Here is a 21,288-nt window from a genome sequence, read left to right on the forward strand (position 1 = left end):
GTGGCTTAATGGAGTCTTCACAGCTTCTCACTGGTTCTGTTACACTGCTGGATGACTTGATGCATTTGGCATGCAGCTGACATTACAGTACGACTCTAATATTAACAAGTGCTAACAGCAGCACTTCTGCTGTCATAACCATAATGAACAGATATCACCTTGCCATTTTTTTAAGTATAGCATGCATTAAAGCATGTAATGCATACATTTTAACTGCTACATTTAAACTGGAAAGACAGCAGCACAGCTGTTAGCCTTGCTGCCTCAGTGCCTGGCTTTCCACATCCGTTTTCTTCTGGGGTGCATTATGCATAGAGTAAGCATGTCTGCATTGCATATATGAGGGGTTTTGCTGGATGCTCCCACATCCTCCCCAAATCTCAAACAGTTATCTAGGATAGCTGAAGGTCCTGCAAATTGCCCATAGGAATAAGGAAATAGAAGTTATGTCCTTACCATAACGTTCCATGTAGAGTGTTCATCTCGCCTTTGTTCTTACACATGGGTTCGGAGCCGATCCTCGGCTCCGTGTCGGCCGCTTGCAAGCTCTGCATCGAGAAGAAGCTCGAGACAACCTAATACCCACAATCCCCCTCTGCCTTTACCTCAGATCTAGTTTGCAAGCAAACCAGCAGTCAGAGAGAGAAACACTCATGCCAATATCACATATGCACAGAAACTAAGAGTTTATATATATATATATATATATATATATATATATATATATATATATATATATATATACATGTCAACCATATATACAACAACTGCAATGCAGAAGCAGAATGCCCCAGACCAGGCACCAAACTGAATGTTCTTCCTAAGGGTGGGAGGGTGGGAATGTAAGAACAAAGGCGAGATGAACACTCCACATGGAACGTTATGGTAAGGACATAACTTCTATATGTGATAGTGTTCAATCTCGCCGTTTGTTCTTACACATGGGTAGCGTTCCTAGCTCCTTGTTCCTGAGGAACTCACGGAAGGACGTTCTTGAGCACAGTGGAACCAAAGGTTGCCCTGTCCCTAGAAACCTTGTCTACCTTATAATGAGAAATGAATGTATGTGGTTTAGACCAAGTAGCAGCCGCACAAATAGCGTCTAGTGGTAGGCGAGCTGCATGAGCCAGGGATGTAGACACTGACCTTGTGGAATGTCCTTTGGGTTTGTGCAAAAGAGTTTGATCTGAAGAATCATAGACATAGATGATACAATCAGTTAACCACTTAGAAAGAGTTCTTTTAGTAACCGCTACTCCTTTTCTGTTATCAGCAAAGGCTACAAAAAGTTGAACAGATTTCCTGTGATCCTTTGTTCTATCCAAGTAAAACCTTAGTTGTCTGTGGACATCTAATTTGTGTAACATATACTCCATTTTATTGGAGTGATTCTTGAAGAAAGTGGGTAATTCAATGGACTGATTAATATTGTTAATAGAACAAACTTTAGGAAGGAAGGATGAATTAGTGCGAAGAGAAACTCTGTCAGAGTGAAAGATCAAATAAGGGTGTTTAATGGAGAGAGCTTGAAGTTCAGATACTCGCCTAGCGGATGTAATGGCTACCAAAAAGAGAGTCTTCCACGACAAAAATTTCAATGGGCAAGAGGAGGCTGGTTCAAAGGGGGGCAGCATCAACTTAGATAATAATAAGTTTAGACTCCAAGGTGATGTAGGAGATCTAATTGGTGGTCTAATATGAAAAGACCCTTTTAAAAAGGCTTTACAAAGTCTGTGGGCCATAACAGGAGCCCTACATTCTTCCACATGGAAATTAGAAATGGCAGCCAATTGAACTCAATGTGGCAGGAGAAGCACCCTGATGGAACAATTCTGTTAAAAACTCTAATATTTTATTCAAAGGAGCTATAACAGGGTCCACTTGCTGTGTATTTGCCCAGAATACAAAGCGCTTCCATTTACTAGTATATGTTTTAGTAGTGGAAGCTTTATGAGAAGCCACTAATATATTCTGAACTGCAGGTGAAAGAAGATCAGACCTGGCTAAGTTGGGAATTGGAGCAGCCAAGCTGCTAGATGGAGGGACAAGAGCGGGGTGGGGAGCCCCTGACGAGTGAGTCAATAGATCTGGCTCTGGGTCCAGGATCCAGGGTCCCCGAATGCAGTGTGTCATGAGGAAGGGGAACCAAATTTGACGAGACCAGAATGGGGCAATGAGGATTATTGTCCTGTGTAGGTTGTTGGCTTTCTGGAGAAACTTTGTGATCGGGGGAAGGGAGGAAATGCGTACAGGAGACCCGGGGCCAATCGTGAATCAGTGCGTCCCTGGGGACTTCCCTGGAGGGGTAATAGGGCAAAGTAGCTCCTGCATTTGGCGTTCATTGGAGACGCAAACAGATCGCAGGAAGGCTGGCCCCACGCGAAAAATCTTTTTCGCAACTGACTGTTTTAGGGACCACTCGTGCGGTAACAGTATTGCTCTGCTCAGCCTGTCGGCTATGACGTTGGATGACCCCGGGATGTGCGTTGCTATCAGAAAGCGACCCGTGGACTCCGCCCATTGCCAGATTCTCATGGCCTCTCTGCATAGCTGATAGGACTTGGTTCCCCCTTGCTTGTTTATGTACCAGACTACAGACATGTTGTCCGTCTGAACTGCAATAGTTCCCAGAGGAAGAAGGGGAGTAAAGTGTTGCAACGCTAGAAACACTGCCCTCAACTCTAGAACATTGATGTGCAGATTGTACTCTAAATTGGTCCATTCGCCTTGGACTGTCTGTCCCTGAAAGATGCCCCCCCACCCTATCAGGGAAGCGTCCGTGGTCACCGTAGCTGTCGGTGTGGGTAGCACAAATGGTCTCCCCTTGGAAAGGTTGCAAGTCTGAAGCCACCAGTTTAGGTGTGATTTGCATGTGTTTGTTATAAGAATCTCGTGTGTCAGAGGTAGTTGTTGGAACGACCATTGTGCAAACAGTAGCCATTGTAGGACTCTCATGTGCAGTCTTCCCAAGGGTATTGCAATAAGAGAAGCTGACATGAGTCCCAAAACCTTCAGTACCAGTTTTGCTCTGGATTTCCTGGACAAAAGAAGAAGACGTATGTGAATCTGAAGTGAAGGTATCCTTTCTGGAGGAAGTCTTAGAATTAACTGATGTGTATCTAATTCCGCTCCTATGAATAAGATACGCTGTGATGGCTGTAGTAAGGATTTTCCGAAGTTTACGGAAATTCCGAGGTGAACACACAGTTGAAGAGTGTAGTCTCTGGCCTGTACTAGTTGACGCTGGGTGGTGGCAGAAAGGAGCCAGTCGTCCAGATACGGAAACACCTGGAATCCTAGGCGTCTCAAGTGAGACGCTACCACTGCCATGCATTTGGTGAAGACCCTGGGGGCTGAGGTCAGACCAAAGGGCAGGGCTCGAAACTGAAAGTGACTGGCACCCAGCCGGAAGCGCAAATGATCTCTGGATGCCCTGGCCATTTTGATGTGGTAGTATGCATCCTTCAGATCTATTGAGCACATCCAGTCGTCCTTCTGTAAGAATGGAAGGATCGATTGAAGCGTGACCATTCGAACTTTTCTTTCTTGACGAAGGTATTGAGGTCGCTTAGGTCCAGAATGGGCTTCCAGTCCCCTGTTTTCTTTGGAACTAAAAAGAACCTTGAGTAAGTTCGAATCCTCTTTGGTGCGCTGCGCCTGCTTGGATGGCTCTTTTTTCTACCAGCCTTGCAATTTCTCTAGCTGCTGGCTCTCCCAGATGGGGCACATCTGGGAGTCTTTTCTTTGGAATGGGATAGGATAGAAATGGTATATTGTAACCTCTGGTAACCACGCTTTTACCCACTTGTCTGTAGTTATGTTTTGCCAGGCCTGAGGGTATAAAGCTAAGCGACCCGACTGCCTCCAGAGCAGGACAGTCGGGCCTCCTCTCAGGAGTGCTGGAAAGGTTTACCAGGAGTGTATCCCTGTCACCTTGATTCTGCGGACCCCTCTGCCGCCAGGGCGGCGTCTTCCACCTCTGCCCCTCCTCTGCCTCTAGAAGGGGCATCACCCTGTGTGCCTGGGAAAGATCCTTGGGGTTTTGAAACCACATTATTCCACCACGTTGCCCTTTGGGGTACGGTCTGGATGGGGTGGAAAAACGGACTCCGACAGCAGACAGAGTCTTTCCCTCCTGCTCACACCGGGTAAGGGTCTCCTTTACTTTGGGGCCAAAAAGAGTGGCACCGTCAAATGGGGCATTAGTAAAGGAAGACTTGAAGGCTTCCGCAAATGAACATAAGCGCATCCAGGATTGTCTGCGAAGAGCAATCGCTGAAGCTGCTGCCCTACTCGAACCTTCGGCTGCGTAAGATATCAGCCTCATGGACGAAGTTCACAATGGATGTAAGGGTATTAAGTTGCGCTGTCACTTTCTCTGAGACAGCAGCATCTGTAGTACCCTGGAGGGTATCTCCCAACTCTTTGACTAGATCCCTCTGTAGTGGTCGTAAAGTGGGTCAAATAGTTCAGGGATCGCATGGAAAAAGCCGCTGAACTAAAAATGCGCTTCCCATACCTGTCCATCGTCCTAGAATCTTTATTAGGGGGATGGACAGATGAGGAAGATTCCAACATCTCCTTTTTCGTGGCCGCTGCCACCACCATAGCGTCCACTGGAACTCCTTTTGTCAAGTAAGCCTTGTCCTGGGGTGCAGTGATATACTTATTAGGCTTCCTAGGGACTGGTTCCACTGTGTCAGGAGCCTCCCACGCCCTTCGAGCAATAAGTTCCATTAATTCATCGAAGGGCGGAGTGACCCAGGAGGAGGAAGGGCGAGCACCAAATGCCTTCAGCAAGACTGACTCATCCTCAGAAGGGGAAGGGACTGCCAGTCACCTCTCTGTTTCAGGATCTCCAATATGTCAGAAAAAGAGACATCTTCTGAAGGTGACTTAGGGGACCCTTCTGACTCATCCAAGTCAGTATCGGATGTCAAAGATTCTTGTGGAGAATCTAAGTGTCTCCTCTTACACAATCTTTTCCTAGGAACTTCTTTGTGGGGAGCATCTGAAGAAGCCTCTGAGGAAGAGGGGGCACCCTCCAGGGGTGGCTGAGACACCGGTGCTCGACGCTTGCATGTAGCCGTGGGTGCAGAGGAGGATAACGGTCCTTTATGGGGAGGAGAGGTTGCTTCTACTGATGTGGTTGTCTGGGTAGACAACACCTTCCTCATGAGATCGAAGGCCCCCGGGTCCCGAGTCGAAGAATCTCCCAGTTCCGAAGAAATGGGAAGAATCCCCGAGACAGGCACAGAAGGCATCGACCCCGAGGACGGAGCCGAATCGATCCGCGCCGAGGCCCTGAGGGGAAGAGTCGGAACCGAAACGTCGGTTCGACTCTCGGCCCCGGAACCAAGGACAGATCGTCGGGTCCGAGACTCCGGTACCGGATCCGACGGAGTCGAGGTGAGAGGAACAGACCGAGAAAGAGACGTTTCTGGACCCGAGGGCTCCACAATCAGAAGATCAACCTCTTCCGGCTCCAAAGACTGGACAGGTCTCGGAGGAGGAATGGATGGAGACAATGGGAGGCCTTCAAGTTTCGACACCAACTGGGTGGAAACCGAAATAAGTTTGGATAGGGCCGAATGCTCCAATAACTTCTGCACCACACGATCCACATCGACATCGGAGAGCTTAGAAGAAGAACGGGTCGAAGGAACCGAAGACGGAGCCGACCTCAATAGAGTCGAGGAGGAGCTCCATCACCGGATCCAAGACTCGAGGCTCGAACTGACAACAGTTGAACACTCGGCCCCAAGTCTGTGGAACCGGTGATCTAACTTTACTCAAAGAGCTCGGAGCCGATGACTTGGGCTCCGACGTCTTCGATTCCTTCGAGGATTTGGATGCCTGGTCTGAAGCATCCAGAGCCTCCTGAAAGGAAGGTTTTAATAACCCCTGTCCATGAGTTTCCTGCCTATCTGTCATGACCCTCCCACTAAAAGAGTGACAAATTGAACAGTCCTCTTGTAAGTGGAGAGGGCCAAGGCAGTAGACACAGGAACTATGGTTGTCAGTAACTGACATTTTTTGGCCACACTGGCAACGTTTAAACCCTGATTTAATTTTCTCAGACATCTTAAAGAAGAGAAAAAAAGTCAAGCCCAGTAGAGAGACAAATCCAGTAAAAAAGGTCGAATCCGATAAATAAGTCAGTCCGGTTGTCAAATTCAAGTAAGGGGTGGAAGGCCCGAAAAACTCTAACAAGTTTAAATAAACTTAAACGGTACCGAGTAATTTTACATTACCACACACATATACACTATGTTACCAAAAAGTACTTAGAATAATTTTTTTCTCAAAAAATAACAATAATAAAGTTATTTCTTATCTGAAGTTGCTCGAGCTAGATCCCTGTGATGCGAACGCAGCAGCGGCAAACTAGATCTGAGGTAAAGGCAGAGGGGGATTGTGGGTATTAGGTTGTCTCGAGCTTCTTCTCGATGCAGAGCTTGCAAGCGGCAGACACGGAGCCGAGGATCGGCTCCGAACCCATGTGTAAGAACAAACGGCGAGATTGAACACTATCACATCATATGTTTGTGTGTGCATGTGTGTTTGTGAATGTTTGTTTGTGCATCCTACAACAGGATAGTACTTTGTCCAGGATTAGTCTCCCTGTCTTATACAAACACAGTTATGACAAATCCAGTTCACTCCATCATGACCATGAACTGGATTAAACAGGTATCTCAGAATGAATAAATACAGTATGTAATTTGGGAAAATATCAAATAAAACATTTTAGCATTTTTTTTATTCTGCAGCAGTGGATGTCTCCACTGTGGTTTAATAGTTCCTTCCCTCGCGAATATACTGCAGAATTAATTCATTACTTATTGTCATGCAACTGCAGAACAAGGCATCAGCATATATTTGGCATGATGTAGACAACAGCACAATATAAGAATGCTTCATTTTTGATAATAGGTGTAACTTAACAATTCATTTAAGAAGAATGCTGCTAATAAATGCTATTTAAAGAGCTGAAAATAGTTAAGAAAATCCCAAGTGTACAGACTGCCATCAAGGCAAATGTCTGACTTCCAAAACTTCTGGAAATGCACTTTCCTATGACAACATACTCCATCAGCCCCAGTAAATGCACCTAAATACATACTCAAAATATCTTTGTTACATATTCCCAACTCTCATCTATTTTTAAATGGTTATCTCATCAGCAGCTTATTTTGCACCAGTCTTTCACTTACGTCATCAGCAAACTCTGTCCCTTTACTAAATAAGTGATAACATACTTACGTTGCTCAGGAGGCAGCCGTGGACGAACTGGACCATTAGTGCTTGCAGAGTCTGTAGGGGCATGTTCTCTGGAATACATAATAAATACAAATTCAATTAAGTTAAAAAAATTAAGGTAACATTCCAGATCAATAAAAGCATTTAAATATTAATCACAATTCAGTATATGCTATAAAGTAATCCAGAGACAGGAAAGATCAACAAATGCATTGCATTCATCATAATTAAGCTAGGGTAATCAATCAATAACATTAGCTATAAGGGTAGCTCAGGGGGTTAAGGCAAGGCCAATCATGCCTTGAATAATCTATTTTATGTATGCCTGGTTTTGAGTTCCAAAACTTCTACCTGCACACTGTGTAACTGAAAATGTCACTTAACTTAACCTAAGCCCTACTCTCAATTATTAAAATGAACAGCTACATCTAAATGGGTGACAGCCAGTGAAGAAAGACTAAACAAGTCAACACTTAGTAGAGATGCAAAATGGCACAGACTCCTTAAGTGTTCTTTTTGAATAAGTAAATGTTTAACTGACAGATAAATTATCTGACCATACATTCATTCAAGAAGAATGACTCCTGGTTAGGCTCATAGTTTCAACTATCAAGCAATTAACCTAGTATTCCTGAAGAAAGGTGACTGCCATAACCACATGTTCACATTTTCTACTCTCCACATACATACTAAGGTTATTTTAAAGTGCATTCCATTATCTTGGAATATGTACAATACTGCTTCAGAACAAATACCAGCATTTTTCACCACTTGACTTCTCAATGTGTAGATGAATTCAAACCTATTCAAGCACAAAAAGGAGTCCGAGGATCTCAACAAAACTCTTTTATTGTGAAAATTAAAACTAGCACCTTAGCAAGAACTCTTTCAAGGTTACAGATGCAAAGTTCTCAGACTGTGTATATATTTAGTGAGATAAAATGTTCAACCAATCCGCTTAAGATGACACAAACATACCAACATAATCACTGCAAACTTTATACTTCTTGATGGAAGAGAAATGCCAATTGTAGCAAACACAACGGAACTCTGTACGAGTAGAGAAATGCCATTTGTAGCAAACACAACGGAACTCTGTACGAGTAACCTTGAGTGTACTCTTGCCAAGGTGCTACTTGTTTTAATATTCAAAATACAAAGTTTAAGTTACTGTCTATTGTCTTCCTTACATCTTTAATTATGTATTTTTTTTATAACGAGCATTTTGTAAACACAATTAATGTTTTTTTTTAACAACTCTCATGACATTACAGTGACTGACATTAAAGTTGAGGTCATAGCTATGACACTAGATATGTATATTTTGTAAACAATTATACAGAATTTCATTATGGAATTATGTTAACCAGCTTACAACCACCAGCATACGCACTTATCAGAGTTCATTTCCCATTTACATTTCAACTTATTCAAGTACAGCCCAAAACAAAGTGGGCCCAGTAAAGTCCTGTGGGACACCACTAGTAACCCCTGTTGGGAGAGACAGGCAAACCTCCATCATGACTTGATGTAACCTGTTGCTTAACCAGTATTATCCCTGTTCAATTACTAATGAAGTAAGAATGATTTTTTTTTTTAGTTTGTAATTTAGCCCCTAATGCGAGATATGGTCAAGAGTCTCACTTACCAAGTTCAAGATAACTATGCAGTCATCCCTTCATCAGGGGTTGCTGTTACCTCTTCAAAGAATGCAATACAATTAAAAAGGTAAGATCTTTGCTTAACAAACCTAAACCATTCAATATTTAATGGAAGCAATTCCCTTTAACATTCTGAATAAGCTCCAGTATGACTCTCACCATCATTTTACACAGAACGCAGACAGGCTGACGAGTCTACATTTGTTAGGGTCTGATGTCACCCCCTCTTTATAAACTTGGATCTCCACAGGCCAGGGACACGAACATTTTAGCACAGCTGTTAATGGGTTTAGTTAGGTTTTCCTGGAGTCTGTGGAGCAAATCACCAGATATGCATGCTGTCTGGTCTCAAGAAACACAAGTTTTTAATTTTACTTAAAGCAATATTAATCATGTCTAAGTACATATTAAGATCAATGAAAGAAACAGATTGCATAAGGTCAATAAAAAAACCCCCAAAAGTCAGAAGTCTGATAAAAACAAATGAACACAGTAGTTTGGCCTGTCCATAGAGACCCATGCGATATAACAGAAGTAAACAGAATATATTACTGCACAGCTAAACTAATAACTGATAAAGTTCTACCACAAGAACACAGGGTCGTGAGGGAAAGGAAATGGAGAAATCGGATACCATCATGAAAATATCAAATAGAGAAAAATATAAAGCAGAAGTGTCACTGTTAGAAGGCTATAGAAGAGGGAATAGATCACCAAATAATACTAAAAAAGATACATGTGATAAAAGCAATGCACAATATTAGAATAGACCAGGATCTATCATGCAATATTGCAAATAAACTAAAACTTTCAGCACAGGCAGAAAAACTTAGAAGATATGTAGATAAATATAAAGGAAAAGTACAAAATAAGCCATTTATTGATGACCCAAAAAAGTTTTATAGAGAATTGGGAAACAAGGTAAAAGGAATTGAAAGACTGCCAAAAAAAAAGAAGAAATAGATGCATTTTGGAGACGTATCTATGAAGATCCTGTGGAACATAACAGAGATGTTAAATGGATAAAAGAAGTAAAAGAAAGAATAAGAAGTTTAAAGGTACAGGATATGAAGTAACAGCCAGAGAGACTGAAGCAAAGTTAAGAAAAGCCTCTAACTGGAAAACCCCCCGGCCCAGATGCAGTACCTAATTTTTGGTTAAAAGTATTATCTCTGCACAAAGATTTAGCCATGAGTAAGAACTATTTATATGCGAACCCCAGACACCAACCTGGCTAACAACAGTTAAAACAATGCTTCTACTTAAAAGTGAACCTGCACGCTATCCCAAAAATTATAGACCAATAACTTGTTTTCCGACGACATATAAACTATACACGGGAATTGATGCCGACAAAGTTTATAGTCGTTTAGAAGAAAACTCAATTATGGCAGTAGAAAAAAAGGGCAATAAAAGAAAGTCATATGGAACAAAGGATCATTTGTTGTTAAATAAAGTCATAGTGGAGGACTGCAAAAGGGGGGGGGGGATCTAAGTATGGCATGGATTGACTACAAAAAAGCATTTGATAGTATCCCACATTCATGGATAAAAGACTGCTTAAAAATGTATGAGATACACCCTACACTGATCGGCTACATTACAGTGACCATGAAACAGTGGCAGACCATTTTGCAATTAAGCCATGAAAAAGGACAAATTAGGGATAAATATTCAGAGGAAGATATTCCAGGGTGACTCTGTCACTGTTGCTATTCTGCGTTGCCCTTAACGTATTAAGCTGTCTACTTAACAGCTTCGGCCACGGCTATAATTTGGCTCCTAGAAAACAACACAGTCTAAAGACTTCTCATCTTCTCTTTGATGATGATTTGAAATTGTGCAACAAATCAGTTGAGCAACTGAAAGCACAAGTGCAAGTTGTCAAGAATGTCATTTGGTCTTAATAAATGTGCAAAAGCAACCTTTAAAGCAGGAACATTGCAGCACCAGGAAAACATCAGTTTGGAACAAGTATGTGATATAAAAGAACCTGAGCAAGAGGAAATGTATAAATATTTGGGAAATGATGAAGGATCAACAATAAAACATGAACAAATGTGAATAAAAAAAGTACAAAATTCAAGCTATAAACCAATTTGCTCTTCCTGTCCAAACATGCAGTTTCTAAGTGATTCACTGGCCCTAAAATGTGTTGGACAGATTAGATAGGAAAACAAGAAGGATGCTTCATGCTCACCAAATATTTATAAAAATCAGTGTATACCAAGATTATATATTCCCCGTTCCAAAGGAGGGATGGGCCTCCTTGAAATTGATTACATGTACAGATTTGCAATCGTGGGACTCCATACATATCTGCTGACCTCACAAGACCCAAATGCAGTGAAAGTTTTGAAACACGAGGAGAATAAATCTAAAATGACTTCTCTGTTTAATTTAGCAGAAGTATATTGGTGTCAAGCAGGAATGGAAATCAAACCAGAAGTAGACAAAAATCAGGCAAGCAACCGAATGTGCTAAAAAACGAAAGAATATACAGTGAGGGACCAGATGAGAAGGCAAGAAATGTAGAAAATGCATAAATATAGCTGCGAGTATAGAAAACCTCAGGAAGAACCTTGTGTTTATCAGGAACAAACACAAGAATGGTTAAGGAGAGGTGAATTCAAAGCAAGAGATGAAAGGTTAATATTGGCAGCCCAAGATAGTGGGCTACCTACACGGTGGTTTACAAAGTCCATTGAACATGGCGAAACAGACAAATGCAGGTTTTGTAAAACTGAATTGGAAACAGTCGCACACCTCACTGCTGGCAGTGACATACTAATGGCAGAAGGACTGTATACTAAAAGATATAATAATGTGGGATAGTGCAAACATTACGGTATTGTAGTGGCTGAAAAACACTGGAAACATGAGTAATAAAGTATCATAGAAAATGATGACGTTTACATCACATGAGATCACCCATTACCAACAGTTCAAAAGACAGATGCTAGAAAACCGGATATAGCGGTCCAAGAAAAGAAGACAAAAGTAGCATTGATCACTGAAAATGCTACACCCAGTGACTACAGTGTCTTGTGTACAGAGACAAAGTCATAAAATATCAGGATCTGCAGACAGAAATTAGAGCAATGTGGAAGAATGATATCCAGACAGTTCCAACAGTAGTTAGAGCAACTGGTCTTATAAAAAAGAATCTACAATTGTATTTAGAAACGTTATTAATGTAACCCCATACGAATTGCAGGAGTCATCATTACTGGGCACACCGAGTGCTGCGAAGAGCACTTTTGGCTGACATCAAAGACTGAAACAATACTAATTTCATGAACTTTAATCGTACTTTGACTTAGGAATGGGGTCCATTCCAGTCATAGTATTAGAAACTCAAAAGATTTGGGGAAATTAAAAAAGGGAGAATACAAATAAAAGATGTTTTCCCTTGTCTTAATAGCACTCAGAGAGAGAGAGAGAGAGATGCAGAGAGACACACACACACACACACACACACACACACACACACACACACACACACGTATATGCACACATACACACACACACACACACACACACACACACATATAAATATATATATATATATATATTTTTTTGGCTTATTGTGAAGTCTTCAAAAAAAAACTATTTCATAGGAAGTTACCAGGCTATTGGCCCTGAGGCCCTTACAAGCCTAGCCAAGAATTTAGCCTATGTTCCAAGTCAGCAGCCTATGCCACTGTCCGGCAGGGACATAGGTAGAATCCCAGGGATGTATTTTCTGTTCGCCATCCAGTTATCCAGGTTGCGCTTAAAAAGGTTTAATGAGGTACTCTGCTTTACGTGGAGATGGTGTCTATTTCACAAAAGGAGGAGTCCCATCAACAAGTCCTACTGATGTCACAGACCAGGTTGAGGTCTCATGTGGGGGGTACTCGAATGGAGCTTGACTTTCGTATATGCACTGTCCCATCAAGGCAGGGTATGAGACTGCTTTGTATGCCAGACACAGGTCAGCTCTGAGGAGTCTGTAGGAGACTGAGTAGAGGGATAGGGCTTTTAGCCTATCTGTGTAGGTTAGATGTTTGAGGCCTTGGATTCTCCAGGTGAGGAATCTCTGTGGTCTCTCCAGTTGCTGCATGTGCTTTATGAGGTACAAGCCAAAATAACCTGTAATTAATGTAAATATTGTGAATAATGTTCTACTTCTGTATGTAAAGCAAGCATAATCTGATTCCTCAATAGATGTATTTTAACTAGCAATCACTCTCAACACTCATTTTCCCTTGCAGCAAAAGTAACTGAATCACCCTTAACTTCTCTCTTAACAGATTCTGCCAACTATGCTTGTTGTAAATTCTTATTTGTGTTTCTCAATACAATGTTATCGTGTACAATCCTGCATTTTATTGTAATTGAACTTGTATAATGCTTTCTTAGAGTTTTTCTCCCCTGGCTTCCACTGAAAACGAGTCATGTTGACCCAGTGGACTTCCCCGGTAACCACACTGGAAATAAACAAACAAACAAATAAATAAAAGGGGCATGTACCTTGCAAAGCACATGTAACAGCTGGATACATTTCAAAGAACTTTTTCTATATCCTGTAGCTGGCTGATCTGTTCAGTGTTTGATAACTTTTAGTTATGTACTCACCATAACTTCAGATGTTTGGGATCCATCTCGCCTACATTCTGACTGATGGGTTCGGAGCCGATCCCTCGGCTCCGACTCGGCACGCTTATGCCAAAGAGCGAAGTCTCTTATTGGCTGAGCTTACTATATCCCAGGATGCACCACTACCAGTCCCCCAGATCTAGTTTGTCCGCATACATGCACACATGCACGCACTGATTATATAACATCGTCAGATGAAACAAAATAAAAACAGTAGAACTCAAAACCGTTCAATCTCTTCTGATCTCCAAGGCAGGGGGAAGGAGGGTGGGTATTAGGAATGTAGGCGAGATGGATCCCAAACATCTGAAGTTATGGTGAGTACATAACTAAAAGATGTTATGTGATCCTATCTCGCCTACATTCTGACTGATGGGACAGCATCCCTAGCACCTGAATCCTGGGTGGCTCACTGGAAAACACTCCTGAGTACCGTGGAACCAAATGATGCTCGCCCTTTAGATGCCACATCCAATTTATAGTGGGAAATGAAAGTGTGCGGATTGGACCAAGTAGCCGCAGCACAAATCTCAGAAATAGCGAGCTTGGAATGAAAAGCTATAGAAGTCGCCATAGCTCTGGTAGAGTGAGCTTTGATAGATGTTGTAAGTTGCTTATTCGAAGAGGAATAAGCCTGAGTTATACAATCTCTAATCCATTTGGAGATAGTAGCTTTTGTGATGGTTTTACCCAATTTATTGTCTGAGAAGGACACAAACAACTGGTCTGATACGAATTTGCTGAGTCCTGTCTAAATAGAAGCGCAATTGCCTGTGAACATCCAATTTATGGAGAGTGTATTCTGCTTCATTGGAGAATTTTGGAAAGAAAACTGGTAGCTCTAGAGATTGTTGGAGACAGAGATTAGAACAGACCTTTGGGACAAAAGATGGATTAGGCCTAAGTGATACTCTATCCTTGTGAAAAATCAAGTAAGGTGGTTTGATAGATAGGGCTTGAAGCTCTGAAACTCTTCTTGCAGAGGTAATTGCAACTAAGAAGGCAGTTTTCCAAGACAGATATTTTAACTCACATGTAGCAGCCGGTTCGAAAGGGGAAGATGTTAATGCACGAAGCACCAAATCAAGATCCCACGGAGGCGCAGGATGAAAAACTGGGGGTCTTAACAGCCCCGCACCTTTAATGAAAGTTTTGCATAATCTGCTGCTCATCAACGGAGGATCCATGGATTCGTGAAATTTAGAGATAGCCGCTAGTTGGACTTTAATAGTAGAGACAGAAGATCCTTGATTAAACAGGGATGTTAAGAATTTCAAAACCTCTGGGACTGGAGCAGTGATAGGGTCTAAGCCCCTGAGTTGAGCCCAGATAGCAAACCTCTTCCACTTACTGAGGTACAATTTCTTAGTGGTGGGTTTGTGGGCCGAAGATAAAATGTGAATAACTTCCGGGTCTAATGTGTGATTTCTGACTAAAGTCGGAAGTGGAGGAGCCAAGCTGTCAACTTCAAAGTGTGAAGGGACTGGTGTTGTCGTCCTGACTGATGAATTAGCAGATCCGGAGTTAGATCTAAAGTCCAAGGATCGTCCACCGCATGTTTCTTCAGGTAGGGAAACCATACCTGACGAGGCCAGTCTTGAGCAATTAGTATCATTGTGGACCCCAATTGAGAAGCTTTCTGAATGACTTTGGGGAGAAGTGGAATCGGAGGAAAAGCATAAAGTAGCCCTGTTGGCCAAGGTTGTGCTAGAGCATCCATAGCTGCTTCCCCCTGATGTGGAGTCAAGGAGAAGAACCTTTTGCACTTTGTATTTTGTGGTGTTGCAAAAGGTCGCAGCACGGCGTCCCCCATCTTCTGAAAACCTGAGCTGCTACTGTTTCGTTCAGGGACCACTCGTGAGGAGAGAGAATTGTCCTGCTTAATCTGTCTGCCAATATATTTGATTTCCACAGAATGTGGGTCGCTACCAAGAAACGGCTGGTAGCTACAGCCCATTCCCACACCCTCATGGCCTCTCTGCAAAGGGGGTAAGATCTGGTCCCTCCTTGTTTGTTTAGATACCAGACCACCGACATGTTGTCTGTGTGGATGGCGATAATGCCCTGAGGGAGAAACTTCTGTAAGGTCTGTAGGGACAGAAGTACAGCCCTCATCTCCAATACATTGATGTGGAGAAAAGTTTCGTCTGGAAGCCAGGAACCCTGAACTAACCTGCCCAGACAATGCCCCCCCCACCCTGTCTGGGAGGCATCTGTCGTCAGGGTGACCACTGGAGGGGGAATAACAAAAGGACTTCCCTGATTTAGATTGGATGTCTGAAGCCACCAGCGAAGGTCCCGTTTGCATGTTTCTGTAATCATAATGGGGTGATTGAGGGGAAGATCCTGAAAGGACCATTGAGTCGATAATAGCCACTGAAGAATCCTCATGTGCAATCTTGCCAGAGGAACTAGAAGAACCGTGGCAGACATCGAACCTAAAACTTGCAGGACCATCCTGGCTGGGGCCTTGGATCTTGAAAGCAGGGCTTGAACTTGGCCTTGTAAAGTTTGGATCCTTTCGGTAGGAAGAAAAGCAGCATCAATTTTGAGTTTATCTCTGCTCCTATGAACCTTATGCGCTGAGAGGGCAGCAAGACAGACTTTGACCAATTGAATGTAATTCCCAGGGTAGCACCCAGGGAAAAGGTGGCTTTGAGGTTGTCCATTAGTAGATGACTGGTGGTGGCAGTCAGGAGCCAGTCGTCCAGATAGGGAAACACTTGGAATCCAAGACTCCTCAGGTGAGCAGTTACTACTGCCAAACATTTGGTGAACACCCTGGGGGCTGTGGTGAGACCAAAGGGCAGAGCACAAAATTGGAAATGACTGTCTCCCAGGCTGAAGCGCAGATACTTCCTGGGCGCCCGATGTATCGGTATGTGATAATAGGCGTCCTTGAGATCTATGGAGCACATCCAAACATCCTTCTCCAATAATGGGAGAATGGATTGTAACGTGACCATTCGGAATTTGGATTTCGTGACGGATTGGTTTAGTCTGCTGAGATCCAATATTGGTCTCAGGTCCCCTGTCTTTTTTGGCACTAAAAGAACCTTGAGTAATTTCCGGATCCGATCTGGTCTGTGGGGACCGGTTGGATGACTCTTTTTCTAGCAGCTTTAACGCTTCTGCGGCTGCAATTTCCCTTTGACTGGGTGGTGGGTCCGGGATTTTTGGACGGTGGGGGTGAGTGTGTGAAGGGAATGGTGTAACCTCCGGCAATAATCCGAAGCACCCATCTGTCCTGAGTGATTGACTCCCAGGCTTTTAGGTGCTTGGCAAAACGGCACCCGACTGGCTCCGGAGCAGCACAGCCGGGCAATCCCTCATGAAGTGTGGGAGGCTGAAGAGCCACGAAAGGACTCGCGGTCTCCAGAATTGCGGGGCCCTCTGCCGCCTCTGGGACGGCGTCTCCCAGAAAAATTTCCCCGTCCTCTGCCTCTGGAAGGCGAATCTTCCTGCTGTTGATGGAAAAACTTACGTGATTTGCGGAACCACATTTTCCCTCCTCCTTTAGCCTTGGGATAAGGCCGAAAGGGAGTGGAATAACGTGCACCTACGGCAGATAAAGTTTTTCCTTCTTGCTCACAGCGGGTAAGAGTGTCTTTAACCTTAGGTCCAAACAAAGAGGACCCATCAAAGGGCGTCGGCGAAGGAAGACTTGAAGGCCTCCATAAAATGACACAACGGAGCCAGGCTTGTCTCCGTGAGCCACGCCTGTGCCTGCCGCTCTACCGCCCCTTGCCGCATATGAAATGAGCCTCATGGACGAGTTAGAAATTGAAGCAAGGATAGCCAACTGAGAGTTAACCGACTGGGCTAGCTGCTCAGGTAGGTTACCTGAGAGGGAATCTGACAGCTCCTTGACCAGATCCCTCTGAAGCCTGGTAAAATGTGCCAAATAATTCAGGGACCTTAAAGTAAAGGCCGCTGAAGTCAGGGTACGCTTCCCGTACCGGTCCATGCTCCTAGACTCCTTATTAGGAGGATGGACGGACGTTGAAGCCTCTGCCACGTCCTGTTGTGTAGCAGATGCCACCACCATGGCATCTACAGCCACGCCTTTAGTGAGGAACTCCTTCTCGGGTGGGGCAGACAAAAATTTGTTAGGACGAGAAGGGACTGGTTCCACGGTATCTGGATGTTCCCACGCCCTCCGACAAACTAAATCCAGGAGCTCGTCGAAGGGCGGAGACACCCAGGAGGCGGAGGGCTGAGCCCCAAAGGCCTTGAGGAGCACTGACTCATCAGCAGAGCGGGGTTTGGATATCCAGCCGCCTCGTTGTTTGCGGATCTCTAAGCTGTCTGCAAATGAGACATCATCCGGGGACGACTTCGGGACCCCTCCGCATCATCAAGATCAGTGTCCGATGTAATAGACTCGGGGGAGTCCACATGCTTCCTCTTGCACGATCTCTTCCTTGGGGGCTCCTCTGAAGACAACTCTGAAGAACCCTCAGGAGGAGGGGAACCCCCAATGGGGGTAACCTCAGGCCCAGGGGCTCCGCTGCCTAAGGACAGGGGAACTGCCAAAGACCCAGTCTCCACGCCCAGGGAAGGTGCCGGTAAAGCCGGAGAGATGGCCAAAGAAGACTTGGCCAAGGCACTCCTCATAGCTCTGAAAGCCGAACCCCCAGAATCCTGGGAGTGTCCGGTCCCCGGAGCCATGATAGCAGACGGAAGTCCCGCAGCCGAAGCACCAAGAGGGAGGCTCGGAACCGACAGCATAGGTCCCGAAACATCACCCCCAGGTCCAGCCGAAGAAGTCCGTGTACCAAACTCGGACCCGAAGGCCGGGGTTGGAGTCAGGGTCGGAGCCGACCCTAAGACCTCCACCGGCTCCAGCAGCACCTGCTCCGACGGAGCCGAAGCGGTCGGAGGAGGAATGGCAATGACATGGGCATGGCCGGCTCGAAGCCAACTGGGTCGGAGCCGAAACAAATTTTTGAAAGACTGGGGACTGGAACAGTCTTTGGAGCACCCTGTCTATGTCCGAATCTGACATCCTCGATGAGCTAGAGGATACTGATCGGGTTCGAGATGGCCTCTCCAACGGCCCCAAGGGGCTAGGGGACCGGCTCCGAGGCGACTCAATGACTATCGGCGCCGAAGGAATACCCACACTAGTTTCCATCGGTGCCGAGGAGGACTTCGGCGCCGAGGAGGAAGTGTCTGAGCGGACAACCTTTGTCGGCTCCGAGACCAGTGGAGCCGACGAAGGTGACCCGCCTCTCGATGCCCCAGCCATCGGCTCCGAGGCCAGAGGAGTCGAGACTGGTGGCATCGAGGCAGACCGTTCCGCCCTCGGCTCCAAGTCCTTGGAGCCGAAGGAGAAACCTGCCTATGTCTTTTGGCGGTCGGATCCGCGGACTGGTCGGAGCCGACGCCCTTTTCTTTTTAGCAGGAGAAGGAGAGGATGCTAAAGCTTCTTCAAAGGAGGGTTTTATAAGACCTTTTAATATGAGCTTATTTTTTCTTTCTTGGAGGACCCTCGAGGAAAAAGCGTGACACACGCTGCAGGACTCCTGCAAATGTTTTGCACCCAAACAATAAACACAGAGAGAGTGGTCATCTGTGATCGACATTTTAAAGTTGCACTTGGTGCACTTTTTAAAGCCTGAAGGCCTAGGTACCTGAGACATTCCGGTGAATTAAAGCCCAAAACACAGTACAACACTGTAATTAGAAAGAAATTCTCTCTTCTTTGTCCTCTTTACAAGAAAGAGAAACTATCAACAGTATAAAGGATCCGAGATCCCTAAACAAAACAGAAGTCACCTACAATCAAAAAGACCGGGAAAGGCCTTTCCACACAAGAGGTACTCCTAGTCAACACTCACAACACAAGAATTTACCAAGTAAATTTCACCAAACTCACTCTAAACACAAGAATAGCTGTTAAAACAGCTTTTGTTGAAGAAAAAAGAAATTCCTGACAGAAAAACTAGTGAAATTAATCACTACTTAGCTCAGCCAGCTCGAGACCACGTCTTCACTTGTTAGCGGCAAACGAGATCTGGGGGACTGGTAGTGGTGCATCCTGGGATATAGTAAGCTCAGCCAATAAGAGACTTCGTTCTTTGGCATAAGCGTGCCGAGTCGGAGCCGAGGGATCGGCTCCGAACCCATCAGTCAGAATGTAGGCGAGATAGGATCACATAACATCAACATGTTACTTTTGCAGTTCTTTTTTATGTTTCGGATGCAATTAAAACATACCTTCATAATTAGACCCAAGGTCTATGGACTAAGCCCACTAAGTTGGTTAACAAACAATAAAACAAAACTAAAATAAAAAATAAAGACAAGTGTTTTCCGCACTCTATCTTCTTGAAAGCAAAGCAGAGTGGCCTTTACTCTGTCTTATCTCAATATCCTGCATGAAAAAAATAAATCAATCTTTCCATTAAGAGAGAGGAACAGGTTGAAAAATACTAAAATTAATTATGTGCAATATTAAATCAGGAGACAGCAAACTTGTGCTTTTGAGCCATTCTTGTTCATGAATGAAATCTTCAAAATAAAATAAATGAACTGAAATATTCAGTAAGTAAGTAAATAAATAAATAAACAAAACATGGTACTCACGTTGGAAAATGATAAAATTACAGACCACCCTCCCCCAAATTTTGTACATGCAGTAGTGCCTCAGCCTTTTTCACAATGTTCTGCTACAGCAGACAGAAGAATGGAGTTTCTATTAATTTTCTTTTTCTAAACGTCACTGTTTAGAAAACATAACAACCAAATGTAAAGGCACTGTCTGGGTACAGAGGAAACACTTGTTCACGTCTCTCATATACAAAGGCAATATACTTACATGTGTGTGAGGGGAGGTGAAAAAAGTACAGTTGTGTACACCTACCATAAATGTAGATGTTCGAGTGTCTTCACTGTTGCAGTCATAACTGTAGGGTGCTCCTGCCGGCAGGCAGCCCGAGGTCGGCCAGAATCCCAAAGTCTGGGTCCGGCGTCGGCTGTACAAGCTAGTACCCTGACGTCAGTACGCTTTGGTACATAGTCCTCAGCCGACGCCATCTTCTCCAGCCTTTCTTGCCCTAGATGTCAGAAGTCCCCAACAAAACAAAAAAGAATCCAACAAGGAAACACAAATACACCACAAAAAAGGAAAAGGGAGAAAAAAAAAAAAGAGGGGATAGGAGGGAGGGAAACCCCGACTGCAACAGTGAAGACACTCGAACATCTACATTTATGGTAGGTGTACACAACTGTACTATGTTCTTCGTGTTTCACTGTTGCAGTCATAACTGTAGGGTGGAATCCCAAAGCAGTGTAAAAGGGGAGAAGGCTTTAGATAGAAGAAGGGGTGGCAAGAATACCCTGCAAGACAGCAGAGGCAAAGCCTGCCCTGGTCTTAGAAAACAGGGGGAGATTGTAGTGCTTGGAAAAAGTATGCACAGAACTCCAAGTGGCAGCTTCCAAGATATCCTTGGTAGGGACCCCTCTGAGAAAAGCTGTAGAAGTGGCAGCTGCTCTAGTAGAATGACTTCTAATGGCACCTGGAAACTGTTTCCCATGATGAGTGTAACAACATCTGATTCCATAAGCAATCCATTTGGAAATAGTTTGTTTAGAAATAGGTTTTCCAAGAGAACTGGAGGCAAAAGAAACAAACAATTGATTAGACTTTCTGAACTCCTTAGTCTTGCCCAGGTAAAATCGTAACTGTCTGTGCACATCTAATGAATGCAAAATCCTT

At 44.1% G+C, this 21,288-nt stretch overlaps 1 protein-coding gene across 2 annotated transcripts in view; it reads right to left on the reverse strand.

The window, feature by feature from the left end:
* The window catches only part of LOC122802461 (E3 ubiquitin ligase TRAF3IP2-like), a 1,503,042-nt gene that overhangs the window by 567,513 nt on the left and 914,241 nt on the right, over positions 1-21,288 (reverse strand). For both annotated transcript variants that reach the window (XM_044072084.1, XM_044072083.1), the window contains exon 5: positions 7,267-7,334. In XM_044072084.1, the coding sequence (XP_043928019.1) occupies positions 7,267-7,334 (68 nt within the window). The remainder of the gene's footprint in view (positions 1-7,266; positions 7,335-21,288) is intronic.

Source organism: Protopterus annectens, chromosome 5.part0 (genome assembly GCF_019279795.1).
Source record: "Protopterus annectens isolate FY-2018-M chromosome 5.part0, PAN1.0, whole genome shotgun sequence".
NCBI lineage: Eukaryota > Metazoa > Chordata > Ceratodontiformes > Protopteridae > Protopterus > Protopterus annectens.